Source organism: Hippichthys cyanospilos, chromosome 6 (genome assembly GCF_059441005.1).
Source record: "Hippichthys cyanospilos isolate Australia breed blue-spotted pipefish chromosome 6, RoL_Hcya_1.0, whole genome shotgun sequence".
Taxonomy (NCBI): domain Eukaryota; kingdom Metazoa; phylum Chordata; class Actinopteri; order Syngnathiformes; family Syngnathidae; genus Hippichthys; species Hippichthys cyanospilos.
The window spans coordinates 8,640,001-8,656,108 of record NC_142374.1 but is presented as its reverse complement, the minus strand read 5'-3'; the positions used below and the strand labels follow the sequence as shown (position 1 = coordinate 8,656,108).

Genomic DNA, 16,108 nt, shown 5'->3' with positions numbered 1-16,108 from the left:
TTTGGGAGGGGGGGGGGGGATCCCAGAGTGCCCGGAGAGATCCCACACGGGCTCGGGAAGAACATGCAAACTCCAAGCCAACTGGAATTGAAGTCAGTACTCTGAACTGTCAGACGGATGTGCTAACCACCAGGCCGCCCTCAAACCCAACATGTCTGTATGTATTGTACATTCAATTAATTACAATTAATGACTGATCTGCTTTAAATTCATATTGAATAACTAAATTGAGCAAGAATTTACAGACACTAAAGATGAGCTAGAAATTAGAATCTGGTAATCTGTTAACTTCCACAATTGCCATTAGTAACACATACCTTTCTGTCCATCCTTGTGAGCTGGCGTCAAATCCACAAGGAGAGCCACCTGCTGGTCTGACCTCCACTGGAATGTTCCACCATACTGCTGTCTGCAGTTAAACCACTCGGCGGTCAATGCTTGGAACTCTGTTAGCATTGATCATTTTAGGCTTTACAGAAAGCGCAAAAAAACAAGCAAATAGGTGCATTTCTCAGCAGATAGCTTTAGCTGTGTTCTACAGGAAGAAAAGGTAAATCCAGAAAACGGTTTTTTTTATTTTTATATATATATATATATATATATATATATATATATATATATATATATATATATATATATAAATTGGAGGTGTAGTTATTTTTTTGGTGCTAAGTGGGAAAAAAGGAAGAAACTCAGCTCTCAATGAGCATTGTTTCCCTCATTCATCATTTTGCTGTCACTCATCAAAGGAGACATGCACACTAAAGATCTTATTTTACTTTTATAGCTATTTTTTACTCTTGTATGGTGTCAAAATTATACTAAAAATAAAGGTTTGACCATGAACGTGAGTCTGACTGTGGAACAAATTCAATTATGTAAAATTATGTATTTTTTGTATAACAACAGTTTTCAATATTCTTACAGGACCAATCTAACTAACATTTGTGACTCTCTATTAATTTAAAAATATTTTTCCCAACTCTGTTAATGAAATATTGGTTGAAGTGGACCATGGAGGTTCAATTCTTATGTGAAAAGAAGCAATAATTGAACTTTTAAATCACAGAGAGGAGGCTGGAGCTTCTGCCGTCCATGTCATTTCACGATATAAAAATTTAGACTATAAAACAAAAATGTCCTAATTTCCCCCTTCATTGGATTTGAATTTGAGTTTGAGTGGATTTGTATTTGAGTTGATAACGCTCTTAAATAATTCACCATATCCTTCAAGAGGGCAGCGGAGATCACTGAGAAAGCGGCTGTTTCTTAAGCCAGAGATTTTAGGTTTGATTCCCGGCCATGGTGACTATCATGAAGTCTCCTTGGGCAAGATTCCGCCCCCCAGATTGCTCCTGATGCTGTGTCATCAGAAGGCAGATGAGTGATCATTGTAAATAGCTTTGAGGAACTTGTGTTGTAAGTGAAATACCATTTACCATTCAAGATAGAAAAGCATGTGACGTGACCGCAATCGCAGGGAAAGGAAGGAAAAAAGAAAAAAAAAATCAATCAATGAAGTCTTTGTTTATGGTCAGATTTGAGTTAGTTAAACACAAAATCAATAGCAAGACTCCAGGCCTCCAGATGTCATCAAGCAGTGTGCAAACATATCATTGGAATTCCCCTTCACAACCAGAAATGGCTAGAAGAAGAAAAAAGCAGAAGCAGAGGAGAGTTTCAATTTGTCATGTCTGTATTTTTGTCTCATTTCCACAAAACATGTACAGGGGAAGGAAAAGCCTTTCAATATAACCTGAGGTATTTTTTTTTTTTTTTTAGCATCAAGCAGCCTAGGTATCAGGATTTTCCTTTAAAAACTCATCAGTGTTCTTCCACGTCTGGCTATTTACAACTTAATAATAACAAGAATACCAATAATAATAATTCAATAACAACAGATTTAGCAAAATGGGACAGCCTGCATCGTATTTGTTACATATCATAAATAATGCTAACAACAATTTTAAAAACAACATGGATGAGGGATTTAGGAGCTTGATTGAGCCTCGGGTGAACAAAAGGAATCTATCAAAGTTGTAGCAGCACAAGGTCAAATGCTAGTCAAAGGGGTCAAAAGACAACACGTTTACACGATGAATAAATAAGCATCTTGCACCAGGAAAGCCACGTTTTCATTCTTAAGGGTTTGAAATCAAAGCATGAGGGGAAATAAGAGCGATAGATGTCAAAGAGACTTCCATGTTTTGTGCTGATGTGCTGGGCTTGGCTCACTGAAAGATCCCCTGAGAAAGAAAGAAAAAAAGATTGTATGTGTACGAGTGTGCGTGCACGGGCCGGTTTTTACCTGTGTAGGAATAAGTGCATACAGTGTAGGGTGTGTGTTTGTGTTCAATTCAGCTTTGGTGGGAAACACCGGGACTGGCTTTGAGAGGGTGACTGGTTTATCAAAAACTGTGCGAATGTTGCATAAAGTTGTTGGTATGCATGCCCCCCAATATCATGCGCAAAATGTTCACGTGTTAAAGCCATAATCACAGACTTGGGCCGCCGTTCCTTTAAGATGTCACGACTTTCATCTGCGCCGTCCCACAATAGAACTTGGGTTACAAGAAAGCGGAAAAGTGCATTTCCAAGTCATACGTCACTCTCCCCCCCCATAGAAGGAGCAGCGCATATTGCTTGCTTGAATCCGATGAATCTATGTAGTTGTAGGTGTTCATAAATACCATACAGCAAATAATAATAATTGGACAAAAGAAAAAGGAAATCAATCCACAAAACATTATATCTCATTACCAGAATGAACAATAAATTAAAAGTCCTTTTGTCCTTCACTATACATATACAGTATATTTCTATTGTATACATAGATAGTTATTTGTCTTTTCTGTGGCCGACCTTTCGTGACGCATGCTCTCAGCGAGTAGTGACGAGGAGCAATGGCAGGGTGGCCCGTGGCCCGTGACCTGAAACCTCAGTCCCGTGACGCCGCTAAGACTGGAAGTGAAGGAGCCGGCGTCACTGTGCTTTGGGGTCGCCGGCGGAGGCCCTGTCATTGTTTTGGCAGCATCCAGGAGTGGCGTCTGCGCGCGCCTCGTGCTGCGGGGGCACCCGCTCGTGTGGAGGATGTTGCAAGTAGGCTGAAGTGGACAAAAGCATATGAGGTTTTGAGGCTGTTGTTTGATGCTTTGGGTTAACGCGGGACGCTTGGTCGCAGATCACGAGTCGTATAACCACGGCAGCTATTTCACACTTGACCACAGGCGGATGGTTGGAGTCCATTCTCCATGTCAAAAGTTATTCTACGAAAGGATGCAACATAACACAGGCACTGGGCCCTTTGACGGCAGAAGGTCAGTCCAAACAGTCTACCCTTTACTGCCGTGAGAGTTCAGAGAGCTGTGTTTGGGTAAGCGGCACAAGGTCTCCATCCAAAACTTTGGCCACCTCGCAGTTGGAGTCTGTAGACATAGTCCTTCTAAAGAGGTCTCTTTGTGCCTCCAGTGATGTTGATGTCTGTTTTCTGTCAGGATACCTCAATGATCTCAAGGCTACCCGAGAAACTCGACTGTTTCCCAATCTTGCCCAGTTCTTCCCGGGATCTCGTCTCCGAGATGCCCTCCTCAAACTCCATCTGACAGCTGCGACGCTTAAACTGCTTCTCCGTAGCCGAGCCGCTGTTGTTGGCTCGCTCGTCCCGCTTTTCTCGCTGCGGCATCGGGGGCTTCTCCTTCGAAGGTTTGTCTCGTAACCGCACGCTCTCGCTGCAACCGAACGCCACGTATGCCGAGCTGCTCCCGAATCTCACGGACGACTCGGTTCCTCCGCCCTCGCCGCCGCCCCCCAGCTCCATCTCGCCCCCTTCCTCGGCCCCAAAGTGCCAGGGGGCATCGGCGGTGGGGGTCACGGGAGTAACGGGGGTCGTGGCCTGGACAGTGTCTCTGTGTTTGGTCCACATGGCTCCGGATCCCATGGAGGGCAGCGAGGGCAGGGCCAGAAGCAGGGACCCCTTTAAGTTCTCGTCCTTGTGGTCGAGAGATAAGCTGAGGGACTGCGGCGGAAGTTGTTGGAAGTGGACCGGCGAACTGCCAGAGCTATGCTTGGCTTTCCGTCTGGGTCTGGGGGCCGAAGAACCCGGTCGATGAACCCCTTCGCTTGCTCCGTGCCCCAAAGCGCCGACACTTCCCGCGCTGCCTGGCGAGGGGAACGGGGAGTCGGATGAGCAGGGACTGTCCAGGATGGGAGACTGAGAGCAGACGCCATTGGAGGTGGCTGATTCCGGGCTGTCCAGTTTGCACAGCTTGGGAACGTCTTCAGAGTGCGTCGGTGCCGTGGCAGCAGAGTGCGGACTGTCGGGGGAGTACACGGATTTAATGTCCAGCGAGAAGGAGCGTTTCAGACGATTCGTGTCCATGATCCTCTCTGCGGAGAGGTGCAAGCCGTTGAAGCCTTGCTGGAGGGAAATGGGCGAAGGTACCTTGGGCTCGGGTGGGTTTTGTGGCTCTGCCACAGATGACTCATAGTGACTATGGTGACCGTTCATCTCAAAACATGTGCTGACACCATTAAGATCAAAATTTGGCTTTGAGTGGCCTTCAAGAATCTTGTCATCGGAGCTTGAAGTCAACGCTTGGAGTAGTTGTAAGCCTTTCTCAAACTCCAGTAGTTGGCCCAGAAAGTTAAAGTTGGGGGATATGGAGGGTCTTCGATCCTTTACAAACCTGTTGGATGCAAGATGGGATTAGAGAAGACAAATGCACGACTTTTCCAGAAGTCAAAAGAGATGGTTGTTGAAAGTTTTAATGCTTTCACTGCACTTTGCAAAACCGAAAATGAAAACGTACAGCCTTGTGTACAGGCAGCATCCACGCGTTTTGCACAGTCGGCACATTTGCTGCAAAATTCTGTTGCCTTTTGAATATGCCTGTCACCTTAGCTGGACTGGGTGGGAGGAGTGAGTATACCTGTAGGCATCATCTGATGACAGGCCCATTGTCTTCATGATGTATGCGATGGCGATGGTCGCCGAACGTGAGATTCCAGCCAAGCAATGCACAATGACTCTGCAGTTTGACACCTTGGCTTTGTCTGTTGGAGGAAATGAACAGGTAGGGCTCAGTCCACACAAATGCACACAATAGCAGCGGCACAAAGTTGCTTGACAATCAGCCTCTATTGTGAGAAAGCTGACATTTCCTGGAAGAGGACAAAAGGTCTCCTGAACGGAAGTTTTTTACCTGACGCTATTGTTTGCTGTATTAGAAGACCTCAACCTTTATCAGCGGGGACAATGGTGCATACCGTATGGCAGTTTTTCTCTAGTACTACTACTCCCATCCACAACAAAACATTTTTGGTTTAAAAAAAAAACAAAACAAAACTTTGCTGTACTTCTGGGTCTGATTTATTAAACGTTGAAACCAAAATTTTAGTGGTAACGCTACAATTGGTTTAATCAGCAACTTCGGAAAACACAGGCGTTTGTGTAACTATTAGGCGGACGTGCTAACCACTGCTCCACCGAACCCTGATACAACATTAAAAAAAACAATTAATTATTAATATTTTTTAAACAACGAGGCAAATAATTGTATACGTTACTAATCTAATAGCTGCATCTTCTTCCATCTTACCAATGAATTCATTTGTTTTGTCCAGCCAAGGAAGCAATTTCTCACAGTAGTTGTCGTTAACTGGGATGCGCATGAAGTGGCTCTCGCTGATGAAGTCTGGCTTGGGGCAGGTGTTGCTGGCATTAAGTACATATGTTATACCATTCTGAGACATCAGATCCTGCAGAAATATGAGGAGAATATTAGAGCCAAGTCTTTTTTCCTCCAGGAAACAGTGTTAAACATAGTGCTGCAATGATTATTTTAATGACTTGCGTTTTATTTAGGTAGTTTGGTTAATTTCTCAAGACAGCTTTTAGATTACGAAAATTTAGGACTTCACTCCTCAAAGAGACAAAACATAACCCCACATGAGCTGGAATTTTGACAAGAGTGATTTTTTTCAAAGTAAGATTTCAACAGATACCCTTTGGTACCAGGGTGTGAGAAGAAAATGATTGTTTGCTAATCAGTTCCCTCATTTGACTAATCTGTTCCATTTTACTAATCTGTGCCCTCTGTTAACTAATATCTACCCTCAGTTAACTAATCTGCTCCCTCGGTTTACTAATCTGTACCCTCAGTTGACTAATGCGCAACGGATTTTCTGCATAACAATTTAGTATACAACAAACCTTATTGAGAACATCTTTCTGGGAACCCAGGTACAGGTGCGGCAGGATGCGCGTGGGCCCCACATTAACCACAGGCAAGCAGGGCTGAGACAAGCTCATAGGGAGTGCAGTGGCTGGCTTCCCTTCACAGAGGCCGGGGAAGCAGGAGGAGAAGGCAGCAAAGCCTCCTGCAGACACACAATGAGAACGCTTCCATTACTCTAATTGTTTTCAGCACTGAAGTCATTCAACATAAGGGGATTTATGCAAGGTCTCGTGAGTAAAGAGAAAAAAAATCTTGCACCATTAGCAGAGTGAACACCTTCTAGACTTTCAGAGGTGACCCTGGGCTAAATGTCTGGGTCCTGCCTGGTGCAACAGGAGCAAAGAAGAGGCTCTCTTGTTCTTCAGTGTGAGGTTAACTGCAGGGTGGCCAGGAATGTGCGTGTTTGGCCCTTTAAGAGGCAGGCGGTTCCACTTTTGGCATGCGTGTGTGTGTGTATGTGTGTGTGTCTCGGTTTCCTGCATGAGCTCATGTCCTGTAGAAGAGCATTGCGTCAGGCTGGGGGAATGAGAGAGGCCACAGGTGCACGGCCAGGACAGAGGCCCACAAACATTCCCCTGACAAGCGCACAGCATGACACACGCCAAAAACACACAAACACACTTGAACAAATTGTTGCACTGTAAAAAGATCATCACATAATCTTTAGCGCCACACTCACTTTTCACTTTCAGTGACTCACAATGGCTCTGTGCGAGACACCATCCCTTTCCAACACACACTCATCATTACTCTGCAGCACTGTGGTTGTATAACTACAGGGTGGGGGCCAAGGGGAGGAGATGGGGGTGAAGTGGTGTGGGTAATGACCTCTCAGACGACTGCAGAGAAAAGAAGGGAATGCTACTAAGGAACTCTCAAGCCTCAGAGAAGAGATTAGAACCCAATCTAGGTTCAGCCTGGCCTGACCCAATCCGGGACAAACACATGCGTCCATTGAGTGAGAGTGAGTGAGACATGACATCACAAAAAAAGAAAAAGAAAAGTAGCACAAGTAGCACAGCGGAGGGCGCTGGTTGAGAAGCATACCCAGCTGCCTACATTCTAAGCACAGTGTCAACAACGCTTATTGTGAACTTGGCAAGCATGCAGGGAAGATGAAAGAATCCAAATGTGGCGAAACATTGAGAAATAGAACACAGCATCTGAAGAAGGACCGGGATCGGCAACTATTATAACCAATGGCTTTTATTATTATTTTATTTTCAATATATATCATATAACATGGGGGAGCATTGTGTCTTTAGGTGCAATGTGGATTCCCGTCAGTCTCCTGCTTTTTTTGGCAACTGACGGAGAGATGACATCAGTGCTTCTCCTTGCACAAACGAGGGTATGAATTAACGCGGAACAAATGATAAGATAACTCTTGTTCTATGGGTGGTGTATCTGAAAATGATAACATGGATGAGGAAGGTGGTTCTGTGACAGGGTTTCTTCCTGGACCGCCGCTGTATATAGCAAAGGCTCTTGAGTGCATTGAACCGAGGAAGCGGTATGTTCCTGGAGGCAGCATAAACAACAGGAAAAGGCTCATGTCACACGGCAAGCATTTCCCTTTCTACATGAGAACATTGTTAGAGCGTTTGTTAGAAGTACACAAGACAGGACATTACACTGTAGACACTGTATGTTTGCTCAACTGTATGTGTGGGGAGAAAGTGTAAGAGAGGGGAAGTGACAACATGAATAGGCAGACTCTTCTAAAAATATACTTGCCATTAGAGTCTTGTCAAAATGTGTCTTTAAAATATGTTCTATGCAGCCCCACTCACCTAAACACTATTCTGATTAAAGGGAAACCAAACCTGGTATTTTCCAGCGATCAAAAGTTAATATTTTGTCAATGATCAGGAACTACTTCATTTTTTTACATGAATTCAATACCTTTAAAATCATATTTTTCCACATGCTGTCGAGTGAAAATGACCCCATGTGCTCAAGGTTATGGGTCACCTGTTTTCTGGGGTTGGTCAAAATATGAACTTTTTACAGCTGAAAAGGGCTAAATAAGTTGGGTTTCCCCGTAATGTTGTTTTTGTGGACCAGAACTAAAATCCACGTTTCATCCACCTCAAGAGGCAGCTATTTAGTAAATCGCTGTCGACTGAAAATGACGTCGCAGATGTTCTGGGGTCAGGTAATGACCAATCACGGTTCAGCTTGTGACAGCTCACCTCTTTAATGAGTTTGGTCAAGTTGATTAGCCAGGATCGGTTGTTACCTGAGCTTTGAGCAACTGTGATGTCATTTTCAGTTGATAGCAGGTAGCAAAATAGCCACACCCTTCCTTGAGGCGGATAATAGTTAATAAATGGGAAAGCACAGGGAACACGTTAGGCCGGTGTGTGACTCAAGGAATGAGTGACAGTTACTGGAATGAAGCGGCTCAAGTGAGAGATAAGAGACCTGGGCCAAGTGTTGTTTTAAAGAGCCAATACAATTGCGGACACCTGCCTTGCAGGCAGCGGTGGCTCACCTGACCAACTCCCTTTTTAAGTTGTCATGACAACAAGGAAGGACGGTGCAGACGATTTGCTCGTGGTCTTCCCCCCGTATGTTGTCGGGATGCTATTTTACACATACTAGGCCAGAGTCAAAAGAGCCGAAGGACGAAAACAAGACTGAATAGAGACATGACCTCACATTCTCCAGAAAAGAAAACGGCGACCCATTCCAATCTCTGTGCATAACTCAAACACTAGTGAGGACTCACAATGAAGTCATTGAAAATACCCTGTGACACACTCCAAGCCAGCTGTCTCTGAACATGACATCAGAATGTCAACTGGGAAGGATGAGTTCATCTTCAGTGCGGTGTGCTAATCAGTCGAGCGTGACATGCTGATACTTTACACATGAGCACAAATGGCTGCACGTATTTGTGTGAGCCACAATCAAGAACTGCCGTCATCTTTCCAACAGATTGCGTGCTATCATTTCAATGTTTTGAGGATTCTAGGCTGCAGTGAGTGGAAAAATACAAAACGAGGTCTTTGTGTAGGGAGGGCAGCGTTTTGCATCTGGAAAATAAACGGGACGTGACAAACCGATCCGTGAACCCACTAGCTCCAAAATGCAAAGACAGATCCGGGAAAGAGGGCACTGTGTCGCCATCGGCAGCGCTCTCCAGTGGTGACTTCCTTTTTCCGTTTCCCTCTGCCCAATTCATCACTTATGCAACTGCTTACTAACTCCCCCTCTTCCCTGTCAGAGTGTAGCACTCTGGGCCTCTTGGCTACTTTTCTTCATCCTTCATTTCTTATAACAAACGCAAATTCAATCTTACTATCTGGGATCAGTAGCAGATGTTTGGATCACGCTTGGTGCGCTTGTGTGAATCGATGCAGAGAGTTGAACGATGAATGCCTGAGTGGAACCAGCAGACCATTTTGAACAGAGGAGCACACCATGTGGCATTTATGGTTAATGGGAGCTCTTCTGTTGCATCATAATTCCTATTGGTACAATTGACCGCTTTATCAATACGACCCAACTCACTCTCCTCTCTGTGCTCAAGCTCCGCTAAAGTGTGTAGCTTTGGTGATTTCCCCAACAAACGCAAGCGCACACAACCCCCCCCCCCCCCCCCCCCCACGGGCATTGATCTGCATGAATGGCCGCCCCCCCCCAATGCTCTCCCCTTCGGTTCATATCGGTGGGGACATGACGCCATCCTGGGTGCACCTCCAGCTGTCCCATCAGCCTGACGAGGGTACATTAGCATTTGAATGTGAACCCCCGCCCCCCCAAAAACATGACATCATTGCACACATGTCCCACTCAGCACCACAAAGGCTGAATTGCAGCCTGGAGAAAGGAAGGGTTGAGAGTGTGTGTGCATGTTTAGGGGCGGGGGGTGGCTGATGACCAATTGTGTCAAAACAGACAAGATTGACAATGCAAAGATGAGACAAGAGGGTGATGTCATCTTTTTAAACAGGCGTCATGTTGAGGACCGTTTGACTGTGTGATTAAAATGGCATCCTGTCTAATGGATAAACTGCCATTGTTCCTCTATCTTAGTACAGATAGCAACGATACGTCACTTTATGAATGTTGTTCATGTCATATAGAATGATGCGTATTCTTCTGTAACAAAAACGGCCTCTAGCAGCCTGAAGAATGTGTTGAATGTCCTAAAATAACCTTCTAATTGTACACTTTCTGAGAAAACAAGCTTGTCAACTCCAGCAGCCAAGCCTGCATGTAAAAGGAACTGCGGAGTAAACACATTTGTAAGCACAAAAAGTAGCGGGTGCTTTGCAAACGCCCTATATAGAATATCTTGTCAGAAAAATATACATGTGACATGTGCACGGGGTGAACGAATGGCTGCGTGGACTTTGTTCAGTATAAATGTATTGCCTCACGCCTGTGTGAAAGAGTGTTGTCTTTGACACCTGCAGTGCAAACCACACACAATGATAACATAATCTCCACATACATTCTGAAAAGAAGCAGAGTGTGAGCTCTGAGTAGGAGAGCAAGAAAAGCCAAGACGAAAGAGAATGGCGCTTTTGTGACAGTTTTACATCTCAATGACTGCAGGCTGTGAGAGCATGAGCACTATGTCATACTGTGGGTCACAGCTCTCATTCTCTCACCCAAATCCTCTTTCTCTTACTTTTCATTGTATTTCATCTTCATGATGTCACCCTCCTAATCCGCCTTCCTATTACGTCTCCAAACAGTGTGATAAAAGATGAGAGAAACTAATGGTAAGTTTAGCAGGATCCGCTCAATGAATATCCTCTGTCTGTTACCAGTATATCGTGGGATCCCTACACTTCCTTAATGTCCACTTCCAGTCCACACTTGCACTTTGCATGTACCTTTAGATTCTCCACAGTAACATGCTACCAGCACACATGCGTCACCATTACAACAAAACATTCATTTTACATAACGTTGGATTGGCACACGTAGGTCCTTGTTCAAATCCTCAAAATCAAACACACACATACTTACACATCACTTGCCATTGAGTGTCCAGGTGGATACATACCTCGTAGCTCTCGGCCCTCCTTCATTCTGCGAACCCTGATCTTCAGCCTCATGTCTGTGTCCTGCAGGTCTGGCCAAAAACTATCTTCTGCAGGGGATATCACCACATCAAGTGGCATCCCCGAGAACACAATCCGTTTTTTTCAGAGATGGAGCAAGCCCTTGCAAGTCTCAAATGAAAAAAGTCCTTAGTAAATAACCGATGGAGTTGAGAATTCTGTGGTGCTGTAACTCAAAAAGCCCCAAAACAAGTCCACATGTGGGCAGAATCCAATGTGAATGCAAAAATCCCAGAAATGCTCTTAGGTAAATATTTCGCAATTCTGTGGTTTTGTGGAGAAGGGTAGCCACAGAGCACAAAACAAGCTGTTTTTTCCAGGTCAAATGTGCCAGCTGTTTTCTACCCTGCAGCTGGTCTGAGAGCTTCTGTATCTTAGTGAAGGCTCTCTCTTTCTCAGTGAGTCCACAGCAAGAAGAGCAACCCACTATTGTTGTGCTGCTCCACTCTCCGCATCTCCCATTCGCTCTCTCGCTGGAGTAAACTCCTCCCACTGTCTCCCTCCTCGCTGTGGGATAAAGGATGACGCCCCCACTCGATCTCTTCAAGCTCGGAGGGTGAATGAGCTCATTTGCCGGGAGGCCAGAGCCTGCCCTCTCTGCTTCTCGGCTACCTCCCCTCGTATCCTCCCTCTCCAGAGGAGCCAGAGCTCCGTCATAGCTAATGTCCAAGGCATGTAACCACATTCCTTAGTCAGCCAACAAATATGCGGCCACCTCAGGGACCGAGCTTCAGAACTGGCCTCTACAGGGGAAGGTTAGAGGCTAGCAGGTACTTCAGCAGCTAAACATGACTATATGACTTCATACGGAATACAAATGCAGAGCTTTATGTGGGCCATTTTAACTAGTTTTTCAAGTGGTACTAATCTTTAAAACTTACATGATTTACAATCTTTTAACATAACTGGGTATCTTTTAAGGGGAAGAATGTCTAGTGTGAGAGTGGGTGAATGAGTGTGGCCTCACTGTACTGCCTGCCTGTGATTAAACCATTGTCTTGTTCAGTGTAGGTTTGTCTTTCAGAATGAAAATGGAGAGAAGAAAATGTTAGAGTAGAGGATGGAAAAAGGAACCAATGTAGACAAAAGAGAAGTAGCCAGGAGGTGAAAACAGAACAAGCTTGTGGTGTGCAGACATCCTCCATGTGACAGGCCACCGACGCTTGCTACTTTACTATGGAATGACAAATATTTAGCCCGCAAGTTCAGCTATGTGTGTGTGTGTGTGTGTGTGTGTGTGTGTGCGTGCGTGTGCACGTGCGTGTGTGTGTGTTTGTGTGTGTATGGGGGGGGGGGGGGGGTGTCACCAAATGACATTACATGACTGCTTGGGAAGACTCAATAGAAAACTGAATGTTACGTACTTTATGAATGTCCTAAAAAATTTCATAAAAGTTTTTTCTTCAACATTAAGCTCTTGTCTACACTTAACCAGGGCTATTTAAACATGCATAAAGAGTGTAAAATAAATAAATAAATACAAAATCCGCCCACGTGGCTGTTTATCGGGGGGAAATAAATAAATAAATAAATGGCTGCTACAAGTATTCACATAGTGCAGTTTTATTCTACTGCAAACATGCCAAGCTGGTAGGTGGCAGTAGTGTCATTAAATTCTGTCCAATCAGAAAGTACTTTCGTTCCTTATCATCACTGGCGTCTGCGTCTTTGGCGGGAAAAAGGGGAGTAATGATATAAATCTCCGGTTTATGACTACTACACGCAGACGTGAATCTGGAGTGTTTTAGAGACCTTCAGTTATAATCCCCCCCAAAACCCGGGCATGAATAGCAGGGCAAACTGGAGACTTTGCCCAACCACACGTTTGCCTAAGTTGTATTAGTGACGTGCGGCCAATTCGTCAAGTTGAGATATTGTGCTTCACAAATCAGATGGTCTTCAGTACATGAGGTCATAGCCAAAGATAAAGGAAAATAAACCCATAAAAAAGATCTCTAGCTGGAAACGACTGGCTGCATGCTGATCTCATGCTTGTCGGCTGCCATCAAATATCACAAACACGTGAGAAGTGCCTTCCACAAGGAGTGCAAGTTAACTCGGCTGTGATGATCTTTTCGTTTTCTCTGTTTAATGTCCAACTATTAACAACAACAACACACAAGCGACCATTTGAGAACTCCATTCCATTCTATAGAGTATGCACATAGCATTGTGGTAGCTAAAATGATGGGACATCAAAACAGATTTCAAAGCTACAGCTGTAGAAAAAAAATCATTACAATTTGTATAACAAAAAACTGCAAAATGACATGAAAATTAAGACATTTATGTTAATGAAAATAAAACTAGCAAACTACATTCATCCATTTTCTATAGCCACTTATCCTCACATGGGTAGCAGGTCTGCTGGTGCCTATACCTGTTGCAGTACCGAAGATACCATGGTTGAGAATAGCAGGTGTGATAATTAGAGGATTACTGCGGGAGATACAGTACAGCAAATGGCAGCCGGGCCATTTTATTGACCGCACGTGTGTTCCCTGCGTCGACAGAAATAGGTGGTTCTGTCATTCTGGGCAGCCCCTCCTCTAATGGCTTAAGAAGCACAACACATAAACACAGTGATCTCAACCCATTGAAACATTTTGTTCAATCCTTTTCAGTTTGTTGTACATCAATCATGGATGGAAATATAAAATTCATATATAAGATTTGGGTTATGTAGAGAAATGACAAACCAAATTAGATAAAAAGTCATGAGAAGCGACATGTTCATGTCTCTTTTCATTTACTTTATTTACTTTTGGTCAGACCACGTTGTCTGTCTCCATTTCATTTGAATGACATTTCAAATTGTTAGTTTATTATGAATCGTAAAGTTTTGGGGGGAAATAATACATTTCCGGGTCGATATGGATTTATTTTAGGCTGATGTCGATTTTAGGAAAAAAAACAAAATGCTGTCACACCAAAACTATTAGATAGCAGAGTAATTTTAGAAATTACAATGAGAAAAAGAAGGTATTTTTTTTTTCCTTGCAATGCATTTCAAATAGTGGTTAATTACATGCAGAGGTGGGCACATTACATTCCGTTATCGTCGGTTCGTCCTTTTCGAAACCGTACCGAAATTGTAATCATTGGTCCGTCGTTCCATCAGCCAAATATAAGTGGCACTTTCATCATCACTTTCGGCACTTCCGTATGCTAAAACATACCTGTATGCAACTACTGTAAATGACTAGAGTGCATAAAAAGGCAAAGGTTATAATAATTGGAAAATATCGGCCAATAATATGATTTAATCAGCAGTCCAGCCCTAGAAATAACCAAGGCTTTAGCATATTGATTCTTAAATATATTTAGGAAGTACATATTCCCTCTTCCATCCCTGCTAAAACAGGCAGTGACAGGAGTGTAATCCCACACCATAGCTCATCTGTCAGGATTGCATAGGAAGGGACGATGTCATTTTCCAGTTTGGGGAGGTCAGGGTGCGTTAATTGGGTTTGTTGGTTGGTTTGTGTCTGTAGATGAGTTTGTGTTTGGCGAGGAACAAAATAAAAGGTGTCTCAGTTTACGGTAAAGTAGACAACACTTTTCCCAACCAACAAGGCAGTGCACAAGCGAGTGTCTGTATGTGCATGCTAATTACGTGTGTGCATGTGTGTGCTTGTGTGTTGATGGTGCTGGTTGTCAGGGGATCAGTAACAGGACTGCTCTTACGGTGATGTAATGCCTACCGGAGGACACAGCTGCCATGCCAAGGGGCTGAGGTAGTTGCTGGGGGAGAGATGGAGAAATTGAATGAGGGGGAGGTATTGGGAGGGGAGGATGGGTAGATTGGCAATTGAGTGAAGGGGGTGATAGCTGATCTGGTCATCCCGCAGGGGACATTGGAGGTGCAACAAAAAAGCATGTCCCGACTAATCTTCTTCCCTATAACTTGATTTGCTTCATGTTTTAGGTATACTAAAAACATACTTCTTTATAAAGCAAGGGAAGATATCATCAGTCGAGAACATATGGATGATTTTGAGTCATTTAACAGGGTGAAACCACACAAAGCAAACATGAGAAAATCTTGAGAAGAATGAGGATGGAAAGACTATGGAAGCAGGCAGGTATATGTTAGGTGAGATAATAAAATGGGGCACACATGGTCAATTCATTTGCATGTTCGCATTCATGAGATATTGTAGTCAGTAATGTAACAGAGCCCCCGTGTTCTACTTAAACCTCCGGAGGAGCTCTGCATCCACAATTATTGATGCACTTTCACTGCAAATAAATCACTTCAAACTGCAAATAAATCTTTTTAGTCAATCTGTTTGGTCCTAAACACAGTGACAGACATGCAATGTCAAGAGGAGGGGAAAGATGGTAGGAAGGGGGCCTCAGAAACCATTAATTGTAGATCATTCAAAATCCCACTTGGAGCTATTAAGTAGTGTGTGCACGTGTAAGCGTGTGTTTAAGAATAGAATGAAGCATGAGACTCAATACTGGCCACCACAGTTTGAGCAATGTAGTGAAAGTATGCTGTAAATCAACATTTTATTTCGTGGAGTAAGCGTCATCACAACTGTTCTCTTGAAGTAAAGTTTATCTTCTGCAAAACTAGCAGAAATATAGTTAATATTCAATTGTACTTTTTCTAAAAGTTATTGATACAAGGTCAATGGACAGATCATCATGTTCCTGATGACTCTGAAACCCAGAATATGAGCTGGAAGAAAAACTTGATCTTACCTCTCTCACTTGATGTCTAATTCAGTATTTACTGCCAGTCTGCTTATCAAGAAGTATTGCTATGAGGCAGCTCCA

The 16,108-nt window shown here is 43.8% G+C and overlaps 1 protein-coding gene across 3 annotated transcripts in view; it reads right to left on the bottom strand.

Moving 5' to 3' along the window:
• Nucleotides 1-1,678: 1,678 nt before the first annotated feature.
• Nucleotides 1,679-16,108, bottom strand: part of dusp8a (dual specificity phosphatase 8a) — a 42,851-nt gene continuing 28,421 nt past the window's right edge. For 2 of the 3 annotated variants that reach the window (XM_088417913.1, XM_088417911.1), the window contains exons 4-7: nt 6,212-6,378; nt 5,598-5,757; nt 4,929-5,052; nt 1,679-4,685 (exon numbers count right to left, since the gene is read on the bottom strand). In XM_088417913.1, the coding sequence (XP_088274039.1) occupies nt 3,491-4,685; nt 4,929-5,052; nt 5,598-5,757; nt 6,212-6,378 (1,646 nt within the window). In that variant the 3' untranslated portion in view covers nt 1,679-3,490. Of the gene's footprint in view, nt 4,686-4,928; nt 5,053-5,597; nt 5,758-6,211; nt 6,379-11,262; nt 11,973-16,108 lie in introns of those variants that run through there. The other variant, XM_088417914.1, reaches the window with a different exon arrangement.